The sequence below is a fragment of the Colobus angolensis genome, unplaced genomic scaffold (genome assembly GCF_000951035.1).
Source record: "Colobus angolensis palliatus isolate OR3802 unplaced genomic scaffold, Cang.pa_1.0 Scaffold300, whole genome shotgun sequence".
NCBI lineage: Eukaryota > Metazoa > Chordata > Mammalia > Primates > Cercopithecidae > Colobus > Colobus angolensis.
The window spans coordinates 2,694,225-2,717,159 of record NW_012116267.1 but is presented as its reverse complement, the minus strand read 5'-3'; the positions used below and the strand labels follow the sequence as shown (position 1 = coordinate 2,717,159).

The 22,935-nt window shown below is 43.5% G+C and overlaps 1 protein-coding gene across 1 annotated transcript in view; it reads left to right on the top strand.

The window, feature by feature from the left end:
* The window catches only part of ITSN1 (intersectin 1 (SH3 domain protein)), a 199,682-nt gene that overhangs the window by 127,659 nt on the left and 49,088 nt on the right, over nt 1-22,935 (top strand). Inside the window, exons 24-29 of the mRNA XM_011950058.1 lie at nt 410-492; nt 4,330-4,496; nt 7,670-7,715; nt 10,452-10,573; nt 15,130-15,247; nt 17,597-17,788. Of these exons, the coding sequence (XP_011805448.1) occupies nt 410-492; nt 4,330-4,496; nt 7,670-7,715; nt 10,452-10,573; nt 15,130-15,247; nt 17,597-17,788 (728 nt within the window). The remainder of the gene's footprint in view (nt 1-409; nt 493-4,329; nt 4,497-7,669; nt 7,716-10,451; nt 10,574-15,129; nt 15,248-17,596; nt 17,789-22,935) is intronic.

The window sequence follows — 22,935 nt, the reverse complement described above, 5'->3', positions numbered from 1 at the left end:
ATCAGAGGACTTAATTGTCTTTTTCATTAGGGTCTTATAGCATGGAACCTAAGGTTGTTAATTCCTCCAACCATATTAATGTTCAAAACAAATTATGAGCTTTAAGAAGATGAAAATAGCAAAAATATTCAATGAGCATCTCTCGGTCAGTCTTGCCTTGAAACAAACTAGTACATAAGCTATGTGTCCAGTATAGTATAGCAAAGTACTGAAAAATAAGAATGCGAGCTTAGAGTCATGCCTCTGTATTACCTAATTATGTGTTTTTAAACTAGCTAAGTACAACTATTTCATCTGTGAATTGTTTAAAGTTTTAAAAGTTAAGCAGTTTTAACAGAAAAATCAGTGTCAGTTGCACTATTTTCTTCGAAGATAAAAATTAAAATACTCTCTTCTTCCCTTATTGCAGCATGGATTCTGGTTCTTCAGAGAGTCCTGCTAGTCTAAAGCGAGTAGCCTCTCCAGCAGCCAAGCCAGTCGTTTCGGGAGAAGGTGAGGGCCTGAGTTGTATTACGTTCTTCAGAAGGGTCAAGGACATTGTGTAAATGTTTGAAATGAGATTGAATTTCATCTTAAGATAGACTACATTTATGATCAGTATATTAAACTACAGTAAAATGAAAGTTTAGCTGTTTACAGAATCAGAGTACTTCGTGGAAAATACTGTCAGACATATTAATCATCAAAAACTGAATTTTCTAATTATATTTTATTCTGAGCCCTTTGACTTTTACAAGAGACCCATTTAGTTCACTAAGAATCAAGTTTTCTAAGCATCTCTATAGCTAAATTGTGGTCATTGCTTCATCTAACATAGTCTAGTCTCATCTGACTTCATAGATAAGTATTTCATTTTTAAAAGTAACTACACAGACCACTAGAGTTCTCACAGTAACATGAATGCCATCTGTACCATCCCAAATGAAACCAAAACTCAATTTATGTGCTCCATGAAAACAACCAAACCAGACAATTTAGGACTAAAAAAAAAATCATTTTGAGTGTTTATTACGCAAATTATTGCTTTCTTTCTCAATCTCTACTTGCTGACATAATCCTAGATATTATATGGATGCCAACCGAACAAAACCTATGTAATTCAGACCCTCGTGGCAAAAATCTCACATCCTTTTTACATTCAGTACAGCCATCATCACATCCTATCTGGAGAGTGCTCCCTGAGTTAGATGGGTTTTCTGTGTAGACATCTGACCAATGTTGTAGTTAACAGATGCTATAACTAACCAATTCTATAGTAATTCTTTATGGGTTCCTTGAATACATTACATGAGAATAGAATGTTTTATGTAGTTTGTCTGCCATAATGAGATTGTTACATTCCTTAGAAACCTTGCCCAATGAAAAATAGAATTATTAAAACCGCTGTTCTAGGTGGAGACAGCGAGGATTAAGATATAATGGTATTTCAGACTCACAGTAACAGTGTTCTTTTTTCAAGAGGATTTTTTAAAGTAAAAATTTTTTTTAGTTCATAGCATAGCTATAAAACCTTATCATCACTAAACAATCCAGCATCTAATTTTGCTATTACCATGCAAATGATTAACAGAGTTCCCTTTATACATTCTCATTATCTTAATGACTTTTTTATCCACTGTTAGGGTAACAAGGCAAAAAGCTCCTTTAAACACAGCACGTGCAGTTAGTTCAGTGAAAAGCAAATTATGCAGCTCACCAAAAAATAAGAAAGAAAAAAACTTGGGTGTGTTATATCTAGTCAAGGCTCACTGGAGGGCTGGAGTTTGTATCTTGACTCACCCATCTAGTAACAGTACTATTTTGTTTGTGCCTTAGCTTCCTTGTCTGTAAATTGGCCGTGATAACTCCCCTTGAGGTAGGAAATTATTACAAGGATAATGAGATAATATGCAGAAGGCCTTTAAAACAAAGCTCAGTAAATGTCTACTACTTTTATGTCGTTTTTGCTTCATTCCCTGGATTACTGGTAAAGCCACATAAAGTATGAGCATCCTCATCCAATAGCAGTGTGGAAGACTGTTTATTTATTTGTTTCGAGACATGTACTGAGGCCTCAATAAATAGGTCACAAGTGAACCACGCATATACTTAAAATTGGGCAGCATGATGGAGTTAAATTCTGATCTTCATTTGTATTTATTACAGCCGTTTTGAAATGACTTAGTTATTAGAAATATCTGGAAAACTTGCTGGCTTTGTGAAGGGGTGGGAGGACATTAACCTTAGAAATTCTGAGAAAAGCTAGTTTCGTTTATTAATGAACCTCTTGTTAATACCACATTGAACATAATCAAATTTAAAGTAAACTGTAAACCAGATAAAATAGGTGATTGGCTTGGGTCACTTTTAAAATACTGGCTTGGGGATGGCCAGTGCCCTCTGTGAAATGTCTCCTGAGAAGGGGTAGCTGAAGAGGAACCTCTGCCTATCTGTCATCATGTCTCTGGGTTTCATTGTTGCCCTAAAGCCACTCTCAGATGCCTTTTTGCAAGGCAGGCAGGGCAAGGCCAGCCTGGGTCTTCCCAGTCTCCTTTATATTTTATACTGCAATACCAAGTTCAGCCAGAGTTCATGTTTCTGAAGTTTCTTAAGCATTTGGAAAGTTACTTCAAAATTTGGATCCATTTTAAAGAAAGTAACTTTGAAGTTGAGGAATCACTGGGGAAAGTATTGATGGCCAAGGATCCTGTCTTAAATGGCCAAATATGTTCTAAAGAACAGTAACAGGGAGCAGAATGAAAAGGGAAGGGTGAGAGTATGGAGAAATCAGAAAAATGAGTCTGTTAATGAAGAAAGAATGACCCTATTAAAGCCACCAAACTTTGATTTCCTTGTGTGGGAAATCATTTTTCCAATTTTCACTGTGGAGGTATGTGTTACCAGCGCCTCAGGGCTAAAGACAGAGAGTCTTCTGTTTTCCCTGGGACGTTTGAATGACCTGTGTCTGCCATGGGGCCCAGTGCTCTCCACCAGCAATTGCTGCTGGCCTCGGCGCTGACAGGTCAACACTGGCGCTGAAGGAGGCCCTTGTTGCTCCAGGGGCTGCCCACGTGAGCACAAGGGTTAGAGGTTTTTGTGTTTTTGTCTGTTTGTTTTAGTTTTCATTAGTACCTCCTGCAGAGGCTCTGATAATTAACCGAAGGAGTTCTCCATACAAAAGTCCTGCCTCTTACTCAACATGAGGCTGGACATTAAAGGAACATCATCTGAGGTTTAGAGAGAAACAGACATTGTCCGTCATAAAAATCAACTTTTTGGGTAAATGGTGATTTTTCTGTTGCTTTAAAAAAATACAAACAAAAGCCTAGGATAAAATGGAGAAAAAGTGGAAGCAAGAAGCGTGTGCATCTTTCTGTAAATCTTTTATCCTGTACTTAGAACCTCCATGTAGGATTTTGTGTCTGGTAATCTTTCTGAGAGTGTGATTTGGTTCTAAGCCTTAATAAAATCCACCAAGAGTGATGCAAAGTTCTACGTCTAATTAAAAAGAAAAGTTTCTTCTGTAATGCACACCCTTCAAATTCAAGACACAAAGGAACATTAGTTCTTACTCTTTAAGACTAAATGACATGGATAATAAAATGTGATAAACTGGGATTTGTCTTTTTAACTTGTTGAAAGGCTTTCTGGGATTGGGTTGGACATTCCTTTTCTCATCAGTCCTCTCTGTTTGTGCTCTTGAATGACAACTAGATGCCCATTTTTAACTAAATAATATGTGTAACTCATTTTGTGTTCTAACAGCTTCCTGTCATATTGTGTATATGGCACAATAGGACATAAGTTTTCAGGCACTTGAATAATGAAAAGTATGTCTTATTTAATTTACGCAAAGGATATATGCTGTCTAACAATTTTTTAAAACTGTGACTTGGTACCCTCAAAACTGAAATACACATATTTAATATGCTTACCAAGAGCCTGCATCTGAATGCATCTGACCCAGTGCTCAGCACAGAGTAGGTATTGTGTAACTCTTAGTTAAAAATAAATGTAAAAACCATTTTCATTCAAAAATAAATCATGACGCTAAATGACAGATCACTCGTAAATACTCCAGTGTCGGTAAACATGCAGTTGGGTTTTTTGTTCCTGTGTCTGGGTCTTCCCAGGAATTGTCTCCCTGTCTGCAGCTACTGAACTTTTATGTGCACTGGGGGAATGTGGAGCCCAGGGTATTCTGCAGCTCTGTATTTTATCTGTGACTAGCCTTTCTCTCGAATGGATCTTGTCCTAACTTCCTTATTCATAAACTTGCTTTTGCAAAGCTGTCTGGGATTTCTTTAAACAATCAAGCTCTCTCCGTATCTCAATATTTCTCCCCACCAGAATTTATTGCCATGTACACTTACGAGAGTTCTGAGCAAGGAGATTTAACCTTTCAGCAAGGGGATGTGATTTTGGTTACCAAGAAAGATGGTGACTGGTGGACAGGAACTGTGGGCGACAAGTCCGGAGTCTTCCCTTCTAACTATGTGAGGCTTAAAGATTCAGAGGTAAACCCACATTAACTGTTTCCTCTCCCTTTCTGTGCAGTGATTCTCTTTGTGGGGAGTCACGATGTTTGACAGTGGAACTTTGTTGGGTTTTGCTAAGTTCTGGAATGTGACGGTAAATCCAGTGTGACCTGTCATTGTTTGATTTTGTTATTTGGCACTGCGGAGTAAGCATTGGCTTCCCCCAAGCAGAACGCATCCGGGCTAAGTGGAGGCTGAGTGTGATGGGGCTGGTCTGCATCAGCTGGGAGGATCATGTTCAGTATTAAGCTCTCTTCCTGCATGTAACCGACTTATGCTTTGGAGTAAACTTTCTTGATTAGATCATTATGGTCATTGATTTTTAAATGCCCCAAGAATGATAGTAATATTTCGCCTGTATGAACAGAAGTATTCTGGTGATAATCGCCCCAGAATATTGGGTATTACTAGAAAGTTTTTAGAATTTCTGGTTTTGCCCACACAGTAGAAAGACACAAGATCTAAGAGATGGGTACACTTTTGACTAGGCCTTAGAATCTCCGTTGATCAGGACTGAATTTAAGTGCTATTATCTGTATAGATTGGAAGGGCTCCCACTGTTGTTAAATAGAGCCCTAAAAGTTTGATCGCATAAACTGTGGTCTTAAGATAGTGCAAGTTTAATGGAATGGTGGGTTGGACTTACCACAGAGTATGGGAGTCAGTCTTGTAGGAGCCACTTGCATGTTAGTGGAGAGTTTCAGGGTATAAATGGAGTCATTTAACAGATCCAGTGCACATTTTAAAAAACCAACAAGAATTGACTCATTTTTTTAAGCATTGACAGTCAATTCACAGTTATTTTCTTTTTCTCCTCATACCTCCTAGGTACTGAGAGAGAAAAGGCTGGCAGGGAGCCTGTAGGGGCTGCTTTCTCAGGAGTAAGCAAGTGGACAAAGTTCTCTCTCTATTTCAAGTGCCAGTAGTAGAAGGTATACTGGGCTCTTCCATGTGCAGCTCCATGTGCTCGGAGCTGCTCTGGGGGTGAGGGTGGGCCTGGTGCCCTGCTCTAGTAGTCCTGCCCTTGGCCTGCTCACCTCTCCTGCAGCTCCCAGAAATGATTTTATTTGCTTGGATTTTGTTTTTTTAAGGGGTGGCATTGTTTTGCTTTTTGGTTTTTCTTGCTGCGGTCTTGAGAGCAGCTAAGTGGAATTCCCATGGATGGATTTACTTAAGTCTCTCAACCCTTGGAGAATTTGGCAGAAGCCTGGAAGAAAATAATTTTGCCCTGTGAGACATCTGGTATATTGGACTTTTCAGACCTGGAAACAGAATTAAATTCTTCTCCAGGCCAGCAAGTCAAGTCCAATGAGAGTCATATAGATGATATTTCAGGGGAGTTGGGTAAAACCCTAAAAGCCAAACTCAATTTCTATGACTGTGCATGACAACTCTTAAAGTGACTTTACTTTTTGGATCAGTTAAAATACGGAAGTTATTACTTGTAATGTATTTTAATAAGTTACAGTTTTCTACTGTAACAAAACCATCCGAAATAAATGTTAGGAAAACACAGTGACTTTTTTTTAAGGTAAGTGGAGTTGTAAGCTACTTTCTTAACCACAGTCTTAAGTTATTAGCCACAGAAGAACTAGCAGTACTGAAAATTTTTAGATATACATTTAGTGATACTATTCAATAATAATGAAAACAAATCTGAAAACTGAGCTCTTTCGTCCTACTTGAATACGGAGTTCAGTGTAAAAGCAAAATATCTGACCAAACTTAACACCAGACCCAGCTTCAGATACCAGAATTGATGTCTGGGCATGGGGAGAGTTGTCCCATCCTGCTTCCCTTCTCTGTATGGGCAGGTCTGGGGCACAGTCTGGGGGACTTTATAGGTGCTAGGAGGACAGAACATGGCCTTCTGAATCCATCCCAGCTTGTGGGACTGGCTGGGGTTTTTCAAAGGGAGCACATTGAAACTACTTGAACTCTACTGTTGGGTACTGCCAATTGCCTTGTTCTTTTTATGGAGTATAGGGAGTCGATTCTAAGCCTGTACTAGGAAAGTTAAGTGGTCACTGGAGTCTTATTTCATTGGTATTCCTTTTTTTTGATATGCAGCCTATTGAAAAATAGTGAGTGATTGCTATTGTATAACTTTGTTTGTTAATAAAGCAGAATCAGTGTAAAAATTTAACCCAAACTTTTCCTGGTAAATGGTTCTTAAATTTCAATAAGCAAAGTAAAGAGACTGTAAGTTGTGTTCCTGGTAGATAAATGGCATATTTTTATTCTTTCAGTAACTCATGTTTAGTTTACTAAGCCTTTTGTTTTGTTTTAATTGGAATACTTAATTTACTGCAAGATAGACTCAAGCATAAATTAATTTAGAATAAAGCACTTTGTAACAACAGATTCCGTTCTGGCTCCTGTCCTGCCTCTCGTGGTCTCTGTTGTTGGCTTACTTGGCTGGTTTAAAATTCCATGAGTATCCCAGAGAGGAATTCAACCCCAGAGCACTTTTTAAACACTTGATAGTTGGGAAGAAATACGCTCTGCCTCTCTGCATTGATAGAGAAATTTCAGTGTATAAACGCTGTGAAATTGAGTGTAAAGGCCACACAGGACAGCCACTGCCTCTTTAGATAGAGAGGGGTGAATAGGATGGGGGAAGAGAGGTTCCAGTTGTCCCTGTACTGTGTTAGTTTTTTAAAAAAGAAAGCTCCTGAAGCAAATGTGCTAAATATTAATATTTTAATGTGTTAAATCTGGGTGGTAGGCTCATGAGTTATATTCCCTGTACTTTTTATATGTGAAATATTTCATAATTAACCATGTGAAAATAAGCCCGAGCTTAGTATTTAGGATGTAAACTAACAGTCTTCCTATCCTGGAACCTCCTGTTAGATTTGACCAGGTCCAAGAAGTGCCTGTGCTTGGAGCCTTTTGGGCTCTTACAGGGCCCCATACTCTGCTGTTTTTTTCTCTTATAGAAACGAGTAAAAGCCACATGTTTTAAAGTACTTATTTTGTCCCATGTTTTCCTAATCTATATCCTTGTGTCAGGTGATACAGTGCTGTGTTTTCCCAGAATGAAAAGTGGGGCTTCGGGGCTCAAGCGGGTTTGTGTCATCATTAATCGTTTTTAAAGTTGCATGATCAAAACTTCAGCATGCAAATGAGACCTTTTGCTCTGTTTTAAGGGCTCTGGAACTGCTGGGAAAACAGGGAGTTTAGGAAAAAAACCTGGTAAGTTACAAACCCTGATGCTTACTTTTCAATGTTTTGAATGTAATTGATAGTTGCTCCCCATCTTTGTGTATTAGGGCCAGAAGCCTAAAATAAAAAGAATCTTTCCTAAGAGTGGTGAGAGTAAGTCCTTTCCTTGGAGTCCGTTAATAATTTCACTTGGTTATGAGATTCGTCTGTTGCTTCACACATGAAGAGTGGAGATGTCACCTGACAGAATATTCTCTTGGGTTGTCAAGAAATAATTCAGGTGAGGCCAGGCGCAGTAACTCGCGCCTGTAATCGCAGCAGTTTTGGAGACCGAGGCAGGTGGATCATTTGAGGTCAGGAGTTTAAGACCAGCCTGGCCAACAGAGGAAACCCAGTCTCTATCAAAAAAATACAAAAATTAGCCAGGCATAGTGGCATACACCTATAATCCCAGCTACTCGGGAGGCTGAGGCAGGGGAATCACTTGAACCTGGGAGGCCAAGGTGGCAGTGAGTCGAGGTTGCGCCACTGCACTCTAGCCTGGGTGACAGAACGAGACTCTATCTCAAAAAATAAAATAAAATAATACATAAATAAATAATTCAGGCGAGATACTGGGAAGTTATAATACATGGAGCTGTAGGATTATGGGCTCAGCTGCTTCTCCGTCTTCCTCTTAGGCTTGGTTAGCCCTTTTTCATTTCCTAATAATGCATTCCCAGGACACAAACAATGGAGAAGATTAGAGGAGCAACAGATATTATGTGAGTGTAGGTCCCATTAATTTAGAAGCCATTGGATGGTTTTCCTCGGTACACATTGAAGGTACAAAATTATAGTCACACCTCTGAATCCAAAGTGTTTTAGTTTATTTCAATAAAATCACATGTGCTATAAATAGCACGAAAAAGAAAAGAAGCAGATGTGAAATAATATGGTTTCTGTGGCACGTCTTCCTGGTCTGGGTCATTTGAGCTTTTTTGCTATCATATCCTTAGGAAATTACAGGTTGAAACAGTCACTGAAATGCCAAGAGACGGATTTGCTTGTTTGTCTGGTGCCCGGTTCCAACTGGGCTTACACGGCCAGAAAAAGAAAGGGAAATTTCACATAGTCTAGGATTTTATTTTAGTCAGACAAATACAGTCAATGGAAGGAGATACATTGGACCACCCACCAAATCTCTGTTTTAAGTGTAAGTTTTCTAAGTTTTGGACATTTGTCATTCCAGAGGGTCCAGATATTTCATAGATGATGCCCAGGTGGGCTTTACTTTGCACTGAAACTAGCAAGAAAGGACACAGAAGACCGCAGAGAATGTTGGGCAGATTGCTGGCTGCATATGCCAGGTCCCATGAGGAGCAAGAACATCCAGTGCCAAACAGGACACTAGTTTGGTCTTTCTTCAAGCCATAAACTCTTGGAACCAAGAGCTGGTCTTTGGTTTGTCGCAAGAGAATCCTCATCACAGTGCAGACATCCCAACTGGAGCTCCCAGTCAGAGCCTAGGCTGGGCCAGTAGACCGTGCTGTGGCCTTTCTTGCTTGCCCCGAGCTCTCCAAAGCGTCAGGCAGGCCCAGGCCTGCACCATGACTGCTGGGTGCTTCTGTCCTGGTGGCCAACCCTTGATAGCATGCAGAATAGGAAGAGAGCAGCTTGCTTAAGGGCCAGAGCCTTACTCGTTCCCTGGAGTGAGTAGAAAAGTAGGCAATCTCGTCAGAACCTGGGACCTTTTTGCGTTCTTCCTTTCCATTCTTCTTTACTTCATTCCCTCTTTCTTCTTTTCCTTCTGTCCTTCTTTCCTTCTTTTCTCCTTTCTTTCACAGACCACACTTGGAGAGCAAGGATAGAGGAGTAGAACAGTTTGTTCTGTATTGCTTCTAGAAGTTCAGAAAGCGTAGCTGCAGATGTGCCAGAACTCAGGCAGAGAAGGGTTCTGTTTTTTCATACTCGATCTCCTGGGCCAGGGGAAATGTGTGTTTCAGAGCCTGGTCTGTAGTACTGCTGGAATTTTTCCCATGGGACTTTTCACATTCAGGAAAAGTACAGAACTGTTTACATTTTTTTCCCTGTGCTGAATTGTTTTTGCATAGAGTTCCCTTCTTAACTCCAGGTCCCTCCTATAACGTGAAATAAAAAGAAAGAAATTTTCCCTGCCATGATTTGCACCTTGATATTCAGGGATCACTCAAAATGTGAGGCATAAAGAAGAAGGCTGTGTCGTTGGGAGTCAGAATCTGCAGCAACAACATAGAAATAAGCTCTTGCCGGGCTCCCAGTGGTTTCTGAGGAAAACAGGCTTCTGTTTCTGCTGTACTTGGCAGCTGGGAAAGCTATGGAGTCCTCTAGTCACTTTAAAGTGGCAGCTCAGCCATTGAGTGCTGCTGTGCTGGGGTGGGTGGCGAATGAGGCCCCCACCTGTGGCCTCAGGGTGTTCCCAGTAATTATGGGAGGGGTGTGACAGAAGGTGCCAGGAGTGGGCAAGGAGCGGACTTTGTGGAGGGAAGTTGGTAAGTTTCACGGGATGACAAGGGAGTCTGCAGCCCGCTGAGGGCTCGAGGATCAGCCAAGCCCTTGAATGCCGCGTCTGCCTGGTAGCTCTGGGAACAGGGGCGATTCAGGGAGCCTTACTCGTTGAGTAGAAATCCAGCCCAATACATTGGTTTTGATGTGTTCATCTGTGAACCTGGGAGGCGCCCACATCTTCTTGCCCTATTCTCCTGCTGACTCTAACAGTGCACTGCCATGTTTGATCTTGTTTTTCAGAAATTGCCCAGGTTATTGCCTCATACACCGCCACCGGCCCCGAGCAGCTCACTCTCGCCCCTGGTCAGCTGATTTTGATCCGAAAAAAGAACCCAGGTGGATGGTGGGAAGGAGAGCTGCAAGTCAGTGTCTTTTCTCTTTATTTACAATTCTCCATCCAAGTTTCAATACACAAAATCTCAAAGGGACGCTATTTTATTGTAAAGTACAAACCACCCCTCACTGCCTAAATTCTGTATTTGGATAGTGAGAGATGCCAAATTTTCTGTATTTGTTTAGTTCCTAAGTTTCAGACAGCTGGTAACAGATTTCTGAGAGCTAGGAGCTCCTATGAAAACATATCTGTTCCATTTCTGAGTTCAGATAGTGAGTGTCAGCATAGTGAGAACTCGTACGATGAGGGACGCCTGCATAGCATCGTCCTTATGTGCCTTGGCATTAGAGAGTGAAGCTTTTCCTCTGTGGCACAAGAGCAGGTTTCTTTGCATTCAAAGCCACATCCATACATCACAGTATTTTTAGTTCCCGTGTGTGTATGTGTGTGTGTGCATGTGTGTGTATTGTTAATCATATCATCTTGTTACACATTTTACCATTCTAGATACTTCCTATAGGTCTCATTTCCAGAGACAAAGATGCTTTAAAAAGATTGCTGTTACACAATTCTCATGGTAAAACTTCCTAGAATCATCGATGGATGCCAAATCTGTAGGAAAATTTTCAGTAGGAGCAGTAAATGTGCATGATCTTGAAGTGACCCCCACAGATCACTCGTGATCTGCAAGGGAAAACACAGTCATTATAGAGTGGAGAACTAGGACAACACCTGAATGAGGTGATCAGAATGATAAGCAGTGGGGAGACCAGAGGATATCGTGTGTGTGCAGCTGTGCTGGGAGCGAGGAGGGAGTAACTTCTTCAAAATGCCACGATCATAGAAGACAAAACCTGTCGAAAGGGTACTAAAGAGGCATGAGGACTGACTGCAGTATCTAGACTTAGTGCAGTATCTAGACCCTGTGTGAAAGAAAATCACGCTGTAAAGGACAATATTGGGATAATGGACAAAATTGGGTTATGGACACTAGATTAGACAAAATTATTGTACCGGTGTTAAATTTACTGAAAGCAGTAACTGTACTCTGGTTATATAAGAGAATATTCTTATTTTTAGGAGATACACGTTGAAGTATTTAGGGGTAAAGAGTTAAGATGTAAGCAACTTGCAATCAGATGATTCAAAAAAAGAACTTACAGAGAAGAGGGTGGGGAGGGAGAGAGCACACAAATGAGGGAGCAGCTGGCACCCGCCGAGTGTTAACAGTAGGTGAATTCGGGTAAAGGGCCTACGGGTGTTCTGTGTGCTTTTCTTATTCTTGCCACTTTTCCATGAGTTTGAAATCATTTCTAAATAAAAAGTTGCCTTTAAAAAGTTACTACTACAGCAGTTACTTGAGAGGTAAGCCGGCTGACTTTTCATACGGAAAGTGTGTCTCCGTCCGCGCATCCTCCCCCATCCAAAGTGAAGATCAGCCTCAGACCGCCAGGTGGGCACCTGGCCACCTGCTTCATAACTTACTGAAGGACGGGGCTTGCTCCCTGGCTTGCCCACGTGGGGCCTGTGGAAGGGCTGAATTTCCCAGCAGCTGTCCGTCTCTCTGGCCTTTGTTGAACGTGGACCTCTGCGTAACACAGGGGGCCTCAGTAAGACTTGGCCAGATATAGGAAGGAATAGTTTCTGGAATGCTTTGTGAGGAAAGGGCCTATGGGAACCCTTTGATGGCCATTAGTGGGCCTGTAGACTGACTTCCCCAATCTGCTGGTATTTGTCTGCCCATGAGCAGGACGGTATGGAACTACGTAAGTTTGAGGGGGAAGAGGGAGGCAGGAAACCTTTGCCGTGCAGTGGGCTAGCCACGGAAGACAGACCCTCGGGTGCTGAGGAATGGGGGTTAGAACAGCAGGAGCATGAAGGAAGAAGGCCTTGCTGAGGAAGGCCTCGGGTCTCACACAGTCCGGTCTACCACTCTGTGGAGGTGAGCCTGAGGCCGGGACAGGAAGCCACACTGGAGAGCTGAATATATAAGAAATGCATCTTGGCCGGAATAGAAGGCACAACCTGGAGTGTAACTAAAGATGAAACTTCCCCTGGGGAGCTCGCTGGTGGACACCCATAATTGCCCTTTCCAGAAGTGCTGGCCAGATGCTCCTCACTGGTTCAGGAATCTGACCTCTGGAGGCCGGAAAATCCACTCCTTTTTATCAACATGCCTTCTTCTGTGCTGGGGAGGGAGAGGCCTCCTTAGACCCTCAGGTCCCACTCACTCACTGCTTAGAGTTGTGCCGTGTCACCCATTGGCCCTGCCAGCATCATGCCCCTGTCCTCTTCTGGAGACATGGGAGACTCCCATCGCCTTTCCTCCTCGCCTGCCAGGGGAAGGCTTCCTGCGGGCCCCTCTCCCCAGTGTAGCCTCACGTCTTACCGCTGAGCAATGACGTCTGCACTCCAGCCTCTTTGAAACACCAACACCCCCTGCTCTTCGGCCTCGCTGCCTTTGTTCATGACATTTCTCGCCAGGGGCCGCCGACTCCCACCTCTCCACTTCCGCAAGAGCTGGCAGATCCCACTTCTGGAAGCTCTCTGTGACCATCCCAACCAGAAGTGCCGTGTTCCTCCCCTGAGCTCCAGCGGTGGCCCCGTGCCAGCACCACTCTTTAGTATTTTATATTACTTTGCTTTCTGTGCACATTTCTTATTTCCACTTGTAGCTGACTAGCCCCTTGGAGGCAGCAGCCGTATTTTTCAGTCCCCACACCTCTAGCACTGTGCTAAAGTGAGAGTTTGAGTGGTTCTTAGGATCCACAATAAAGTGGCTGAGTTGCCATGGCCCAGGAGAGCTCCTGGCGCTGTCACCAGAGTGACTCTCCGTGTGGATCCACAAATGAGGAAACACCAGCGAGGTCTGTGCTCTGCTGCAGAGGTGTGGGAAAGAGTGGTGTCATTGCGGGCAGAATGGTGGCACCCTCGGTGGATAGACGTGGAAACTTGTAACCAAATGGCTTCAGTCATCGGCAGGTTCACTGTGAATGTAAAAGCTTTAGTCCTTGAGCCAAGGGGATGAAATCTGTCAGACCTCAAGGAAAAGTGAAGCCTGCTCTGTGTTCTCAAAGTGACCCAGAGGTATCCCTCTTGATAAATTGGCAGGTGGGAGGGCACAGGTAATGTGGTGGAAGTTTTCTTTTAGTTTTATTTCTTTATTTGGGGAATAGGTAATTATAGTCACATGGTTTAAAATTCAAAAGTTATGAGGGAATATAAATGTCTCCCTCCCACCCTTGTCCCCAGAGGCTGCTGTTTTGGTCAGAGCCTTGTTTCTAGACTGTGTGTGTGTGTGTACGCATGCATGTGTATGCACGAGTAGTTTTGGGTTCTTTTGGTGGTGTACAGAAGGGTAGTCAAAGCCCGACTCATGATCCCTAACTCGAGTCTTTTCATGGGATTGTGTCCTAACTGCAAAACCTGCCTCACCAACTTGGTTGCAAACTCCCCGGGTTTATAGGGACAGTCATCTACTGTCCCTTTCTAACAGCATGGTGCAGAAACACTGCATAGATGACTCTTGTGTTGAATCAGATTGAATTAAGTGAGAAAGAAGTGGCAGTGAAAAATGTGGCTTTAGCCATCACATGGGCCTACGGGTTTGTGAAAATAACATCGAGCCTCCTTGTGTTCTGTGTGTACTGCATGTGTGTCGCCTTGATGTATATTACCCATAAAGCAGCATGCAGACACATGAGTGCATCTTGGCTTGCCACTAACTGCCTGTGGCCTTGGGGCTGTCACTCAACTTTTCACCTGGAAATTGGGAATAATGATAGTACTATCCTTCTGGAATTGTGTGCATAAATGCACTGGGCCTGGTTCATAAAAAGTACTCAGTGAGGGCCAGGTGCAGTGGCTCACGCCTGTAATCCCAGCCCTTTGGGAGGCCGAGGGGTGCAGATTACGAGGTCAGGAGATTGAGACCATCCTGGCTAACACGGTGAAACCCCATCTCTACTAAAAATACAAAAACAAAATTAACCGGACGTGGTGGTGGGTGCTGGTAGTCCCAGCTACTTGGGAGGCTAAGGCAGGAGAATGGCGTGAACCTGGGAGGCGGAGCTTGCAGTGAGCCTAGTCGTGCCACTGCACCCCAGCCTGGGCAACAGAGCGAGACTCCATCTCAAAAAAAAATTAAGTAATTAATTTTAAAAAAAAAAGAAGAAGTACTCGGTATTGATGGCCATCATCATTATTATTATTATTGTTCCTAAAACCCATATACAGTGTTGGCATTAACCATAATGTCTGCATTACCTGAAATTAACAGCTGAGTGCTAGCATTACATGAGCAGAATTTTCTATCCCAGGCAGTCCATGGTATACCCTGATTTTGTGATCCACACGGTCTAGCCCAAGCAAAAACATTCCGGGCTTTGCTGACCAGTGATTGCCACAATTTGAATTTTAGCTATGGTGTTTTACTTTTGTGACACAGTAATCCATAGATTTTACCCTTAATGTCATTTGTTTTTCAGTTATATGTAAGCTTTACATAACTGCTCTGTTATAAAGTGAGCTGTATTATAAAAGATGAGCCTTTTAAAATGTTTGATGTAATTATTTTCTTACCAGGCACGTGGGAAAAAGCGCCAGATAGGCTGGTTCCCAGCTAATTATGTAAAACTTCTAAGCCCTGGAACAAGCAAAATCACTCCAACAGAGCCACCTAAGTCAACAGCATTAGCGGCAGGTAAGGAGTTTCCCGTTACTAACTGGAAAATGGTCTGCATGTCACTTGAGATTTTCCACTTGATTTCCTCATTAAATATATTTATGTTGTTTTTCACATGTGCTTTAAAGCACTTCTTGTACTTGCTGGGACTGACACCCAACTAATGTGATACGGAATATGTCTTTCGAAAGGACCAGATATCTAAGTGGCTTTTCTGTGCTGCATACAACAGAACCCTTGTTGGAACGCTCTTCCTGCAGGAGTCATGAATGCTGTGGCATTAAGGCCACATTTTCCTCTTAATTTCCTTCCAGCCATTTACATTGGGGTTTAGGCTAGGGGGTGAGGTGACAGAAAGGGACACCCAAAAATAAATGGCTGGGGTCTCAGTAGGTCAGGAGATGGAGCTGGGGGCCACGGGGGTTGGGGGCTGTAATGTGGTGTTCACTGAAGACCAAAATAGCTCCCCTGTGACATTCACTGTGGGCAGAGGGGGCTCCGCTGGGTGGGCAGGATGTTGTACACACTTTCCTGGAGGACTGGAAAAGAACAGAGCACAGCAGTTGGCCCAGTTGGCTGTTTTCTGATTGAAGGGACCAAATTCGATGCTTCAGCAAGATCTGAGAGAGGTGAGGTCAGGGGAGCAGGTTTCTGTTTTAGGTCTTTAAGCTGCCATTCTTGGTTGGCTTTTGTGGAAAGTGTAGAATTTTTGTTCCAATGCTTTGTGGTTAAATATCTGTGCTGTATGTACCCAGTGAGATAAGATTAAAACCTGGTAGCCTTCTCAAGAAATTAAAGGATGGGCAAATTTTGTGATGAGCCCCAGTTCCCACTGGGCCTCTTTGCTTGAGCTGTGGCCTCGTGTAGGCTGAGGAATGTGGTTCCCGCAGGGTTTGCTGTTCCTTGGGGAGATGTGTCAGTATCCCTCCACTTCCCTCCACTTCAGCAGGCCCCTTCCTCAGGCCCACTGAAATCAGTTGCTGAAGTGATTGAATTAGCTGGAGAATCTGAAAAGCCGAAACCTATTTATATATGCTGGTTAGAAAGATTCACAGGGACTGTGACCTGTTGGTGCAGACTCATCTGAAGTAGAAGTGCCGAAGAATGAGAACAGTTTTACCTCCTGTAGGCTTGAGAGAAAACGAGAAAAGAAAAAGTGTTCTTGAGGGTGGAGATTTATTTCAAGACAACATTTTGAGACGCAAAGATACAGCAGCAGAAAAATCGTTTGAAACACTGGTTTTAGGCATGACGTGGTGGCACATGCCTTGTAATCCCAGCACTTTAGGAGGCCGAGGCGGGTGGCCCTCTTGAAGCCAGGAGTTCGAGACCAGCCTGGCCAACATGGTGAAACCCCGTCTCTGCTAAAAGTACAAAAATTAGCCAGGCATAGTGGTGCATGCCTGTAATCCCAGCTACTCAAGAGGCTGAGGCCTCTGTCGAAAGGACCAGATACCGGTTGAACCCTGGAGGTGAAGGTTGCAGTGAGCTGAGATCGTGCCACTGCACTCCAGCCTGGGCAACAGAGCGAGGCTCTGTCTCAAATAAATAATAAATAAATCAATCACTAGTTTTAGTTCTCCCTAAGATTTGGGATTCTTGGAGGTCAAATGATGATTACCTTCTACTTTAAACCAAAAAGGAAAAATGATAGTAAAGTCCCCATGATACACAGCTGTCCTGTGCAGCAGAAGATGGGATGGGGTTGGGCCGGTCTTTCTGGAGTCAGTAGTAGAAAGGAGTTCCACTGCACTTGAAACGAAAGCCCTCGATTAGCACTGTACATTTTCTGCTGACGAGTAAACATGAAAAAGAGGATGATATTATAAAAACTAAAGACTGGCCGGGCGCAGTGGTTCACGCCTGTAATCCCAGCACTTTGGGAGGCCAAGGCAGGCGGATCACAAGGTAAGGAGATTGAGACCATCCTGGCTAACACGGTGAAACCCCGTCTCTAACTAAAAATACAAAAAAATTAGCCGGGCGAGGTGGCAGGCACCTGTAGTCCCAGCTACTTGGGAGGCTGAGGCAGGAGAATGGCGTGAACCTGGGAGGCAGAGTTTGCAGTGAACCGGGATCACTCCACGGCACTCCAGCCTGGACGATTGAGTGAGATTCCATCTCAAAAAAAAAAAAAAAAAAAAACTCTAAAGACTTAGTGTGAAAATTTTGCTGTTGTCTTGGTTTTTAATTCTTCATCTTCCCCTATTGCCCACACTGCAAAAAGCCCAATAGAACAGTTCCACCTACTGTCACCCTCTTCTGAAAGTACAGAAAGAGTAGCTGGGAATGTTGAACGGCTGCGCGGTGCCCGTTGCGCGTTCTTCGGTGGGTGTGCAGCCGCTCACCCAGCCCTGTCTTCTGCAGTGTGCCAGGTGATTGGGATGTACGACTACACTGCGCAGAACGACGACGAGCTGGCCTTCAACAAGGGCCAGATCATCAACGTCCTCAACAAGGAGGACCCCGACTGGTGGAAGGGGGAAGTCAATGGACAAGTGGGGCTCTTCCCATCCAATTATGTGAAGCTGACCACAGACATGGACCCAAGCCAGCAATGTAAGTGCCCTGGTGGCTCTGTCGCCTTGCCTCTCTGGTATCTTCCGGTAAAACATGCAGCATTGCTCTGATTCTGCTGAGCTTTGTTTGCAGAACTTAAAGCTAGACCATTGCTGCATTCGCAATCGTCTCTTTGAAGACCTTCTGTAATGCAAGAGTTTAACTTGTGGGGTTTTATTTTTCTTTAATTTTCATTCCTTCTGTAGCATGTCCCCTCCCTCCCCTCCCTCCTTTTTCCTTTTTTTTTTTTTTTTTTTTTTTTATCATTTTGTTACCCTGTTGTTTACATGCCTGACTCATTTTCCTAGCTTGAATTTTGCTCATTGTTTTGTTTTGCTTATGTGTTGTTTTCCTCCTTTTTCTAGGAATCATATGTTGTCCATCCCCCCCTCAGGCTTGAAAGTCCTCAAAGAGACCCACTATCCCATATCACTGCCCAGAGGGATGATGGGAGATGCAGCCTTGATCATGTGACTTCCAGCATGATCACCTACTGCCTTCTGAGTAGAAGAACTCACTGCAGAGCAGTTTACCTCATTTTACCTTAGTTGCATGTGATCGCAATGTTTGAGTTACTACTTGCAGAGACAGGAGCAAAAATTACAAAAACACACAGGGTAGTGGGTCCTTTTGTGGCTTTCCTAGTTACTCAAATTGACTTTCCCCCACCTTTGCACAGGTGCTTTCAATAGTTTTAAAATTATTTTTAAATATATATTTTAGCCTTTTAATAAACAAAGTAAATAAATGACTTCTTTGCTATTTTGGTTTTGCAAAAAGACCCACTATCAAGGAATGCTGCATGTGCTATTAAAAATTGTTCCAAATGTCCATAAATCTGAGACTTGATGTATTTTTTCATTTTGTCCAGTGTTACCAACTAAATTGTGTAGTTTGGGGCTTTCCCCCCTTGCTATAGAAGTGCAGAGGAGTTCAGTATCTCTGTTTTAAAGACGTGTAGAATGAGCCCAATTAAAGCGAAGGTGTTTGTGCTTGTTTGTGTGTATCAGCTGTACCTTGTTGAGCATGTAATACATCCTGTACATAAGAAATCAGTTCTTTCCATGGCAAAGCTATTACCTTGTATGATGCTCTAATCATATTGCATTTGATTTGATTTTGCACAGTGACCCTGTAGCCACATGAGAAAGCACTCTGTTTTTGTTTGGTCTCAGATTTATCTGGTTGAGTTGGTGTTTTGTTTGGGGTTTTTAATTTTGCGTGTTTGCATCGCATAAAATCAGTAGACAACACCGTTGAGGTTGTTAGGATCAACGATCTCCACAATCTCTTTTTAGTCTCTGTTACATGAAGTTTTATTCCAATTACTTTTCATGGAATGACCTATTTTGAACAAGTAATTTTCTTGACAAGAAAGAATGTATAGAAATCTCCCTGCAATTAATTTCCAATGTTTACATTTTTTAACTAGACTGTGGAATTTCTACAGATTAATATGAAATGGAGCTCATGGTCGGTTTGTGTGTTAGATATGCTGTAGCCGAAGCCCTGTTTGTCTTTTAAACACTAGTTGGAAGCTCTCAATAAAAATGCCTGCTGCTCACGGCACAGAAAATGGGGCAGGGGGAGCCTCAAGCACAATCTAGCTGTCCTCCTAAAGACTCTGTAACGCGCACTCCCCTCGCGTTCTCCCGGCGGTCGGGAGGCTGTGCTGGTGGTCGTGTAGAGGTCCTTCTCCTTTCACATGGTGCAGAGAGCGAGGACCTCTCCTCCTCGTTCAGTTGCGCTTCAGTATTTTCATGGATATGAATGTAAAATATATAAATATATAAACCTGCGGCTTTAACAACTGTAATACAACCTTTTGAATTAGTTACGTGTATAGATAATTAAATTCTTCATATAAAAGTTAGACGGAAATGTCTCTGTGTTCTTGATGTTGGAACCTGGCAGTGGTGGTGAGGAACCAAGCAGACTAGATGTCAGCAGTGTGCTTGCTGCCCGCGTGTCAACCATGACCTGTGCTCTTTGAAATACAGACATAATCAGAGGCTCGCTGAGTCTTTGTTGAACAGCCCTCCCTGTCCCCTTACTCTCCACCCTCCCTGATCAGTATGCAAACGATCATTCTTTATAATACCAGTTTTGAAGCATAGTACTCTACCACTCAGGTTAGCAGTTCACTGTCTCACCAGGCTTTTGATATAAGTTGTCGACACATTGAGGGTGTGTAATTGGGCTCAGGGTACAAACCATTTGTCCAAAAGATGTATCATAATAAGGTACTGGTGAACACCCCCAAAAATATGTGGGTAAAGACAGAAACTTGCACATGTCCCACGTTGTTGTCTGGGATCAGCTTCTACCTGGCACACTTTGCAGAAATAAACCAGCGTCCACACTGATGCCACTGTTTGCTGCAATGACCACATGGTTGATTCCATCCTCATGAGCTTCACTTATTGGACCTCTCCTGCCATTCAGTGAAAAAGTGGTTTCCCTCATCAATTTAGCAGATAATTGGTGGGGGGTGGGGATGTCTACCATGTGTCGGGTGCCCCATTGGCTTCTGGGAGGAGTGTGGTACTCCATGGAAACAGGGTCTCTGTCTTCATGGAGTTCATATTGTAATGGGAGGAACAAACAGAAAACCAAACTCCTGCAATCCGTATAAATATACACAGTATGTGTGTGACAAGGTGACAAGTTCTGCACTAGAAGTTTGGATGCGAGGCACCACTGAGCAGACTGGCAGGGCCAGGGGAGGGTGGCCGCAGGGAAAGGATCAGAGAACCTTCAGGGGGTGGGGCGGGGAAAGCCATTTGAGCTGAGACCTGAAGAGTAAGGAGGAGCCAGATGGAGCGGGGGGAAGAGGTGTGGCTATCGTAGATGGAGCTGTCAGGACATACAAAGGCCCAGAGGTGGGTGGAGAGATCCTTCTCACTGTCCCCCAGGCCACCCCCTTGTGGAGCAATGGTTGAGTCTGCAAGTCCATCTCTTCCCCAGGACCCCTTCAGCTGTGTAAGCCAGTGTTGCTTCTGCAGTCTTGAGTTTGGCTGGAAGGGATGCAGTTGTCAAGGTGGGTACTACTCCATAACACTCTACCTCACTCACTCCAGAGGCCCTGCGCCCTCACCATAGGCCATTCCCCCAGGCTTGCCTCCAGCTTTGTGAAGCTGACACGGGTTGTTCCCCCAGGAAGCTGTGCTTTGCCCCTACAAATCACTGAGTTTGCGTTTGGTTGTATCCATTGGACCCCGTGATTCTCAGCCAGTGGAAGTGCTGCTCGTATCTCATGGGTAGAGTCAAGGATGCTGCTCATCATCCTGCAGTGCACAGGACAGTCCTCCGCAACAAAGAATGATCTGGCCCCAGATGTCACCAGAGCTGAGGTTGAGAAGGGCAAGTCTCACCCCACTGGCCACTATGGTTAATGTTCACCTGGTTATTTGCCACCAGAAAGGCTGCCCCAGTAACTCCTGTTGAATAAATTTAATCACTTAAGCCCATGTCATGTATCTGCAGCATCAAAAGTATCTCAGAACCTTTCTTTTAAATTTCAGAATCTTACTCTTGTTTATTATCTCCCATACTCTGCACTTTTGTACTGTATTAAACTACTTGAATCATTCACAGAGAATCTGGTTAACAGAAAATTGAGTACAAGGGAAAGAAAGCATCTTCTAATAAATTAGTGAAGGGATACTAGGTATCTCCTATGGCCTCAGAGTTTAAAGGTGTCAGGTTTTGGTTTGTATGTTCTTTAGCTTTTTTTTTTTTTTGAGACAGTCTCACTCTGTCACCCAGACTGGAGTGCAGTGACACGATCTCGGCTCACTGCAACCTTCGCCTCCTGGGTTCGCCTGCCTCAGCCTCCTGAGTAGCTGGGATTATGGGCGTGCACTACCACGTCCAGCTGCATTTTGTATTTTTGGTAGAGACAGAGTTTCACCATGTTGGCCAGGCTGTTCTCCAACTCCTGACCTCAAGTGATCCACCCACCTCAGCCTCCCAAAGCACTGGGATTACATGCGTGAGCCACCGCGCCTGGTCTAATTTTTGTATTTTTAGTAGAGATGGGATTTCACCATGTTGGCCAGGCTGGTCTTGAACTCCTAACTTCAGGTGATCCACCCACCTCGGCCTCCCAAAGTGCTGGGATTACAGGCGTGAGCCACCACGCCCGGCCTGTTTTCGTTTTTTGTTTTTTAACTGATTATTAAATCATTTAATTTCATATTGGTCTGTGTAAATATATTTGCAAGTGAACTTTGGGTACAGTTTTGCTCCAGTAGCATTAGACAAGATGAGTCCAAAAGAGATTGTCTTCATTGCGCACTTACGAATCACTCTCCTCCGGCCGGCCGCCTCTCCACACTGCAGAGCAGGGCCTGCAGAGTCGGGGAGCCATGGTGGTTGAGCTCCCCAAGTGGCCCAGGCCTCAAACTGCCTCTGCATAAAAGGGTGTCTGGGAGAAGCCAATTTAAAGCAGTGACTTAGCCCTATATTAAGTCACAAAATATCTCACCATTACATGTGTGGTAGAAACTGGTATCTGCCCTGTTTCTGGAAAGGAACCTGGGCAGACCCAGGCCACCATAGCAAATAGTAGTGATTGGCTTATCTATGCCTTCGTTGATGCCACCAGAAGAAAAAAAGTAACACTAACTTAGGAAAACACTCTATTAGGTTTAACCATATGAAATTGTCAATTCTTACCTGTAAAAACAGCAATCTATAATTCATCCTAGTACAATATATCATCACCTGGCACATGGTAGGTTAGGTTAAAAAAAAAAATGCCTATTTTTGAATGAGTGAATGAAATCAACCAGTAACTACAGAAAACAGCAGAGTCTCAGCTTTGACACAGACCACATCACCCTCAGAGAGGAGACCATGCTGTCTCTCCAGTTTCCTTTTCCTTTAGATGTGAGCTTCCCAAAAGCAACAGGGGCCTTGGAAGGGGCTGCTCCTGGAGTCTCTTGCTCATTTGGTCTAAGAAGGAGGCTGAGGACCAGGGACGGTTGTCTGGGCCAAGTCTCCACTCCAGCACAGGGCAGGGGCAGCACCCCACCCAGGTAACAGTTGGGGAACGGGCACAGCAAATCGCAGTGCTGCTTCATTAATCCTATTCATTCTCTTTTGTTCCAAAAATACCCAAGAGAATTTTTTTTTTTTTTTTT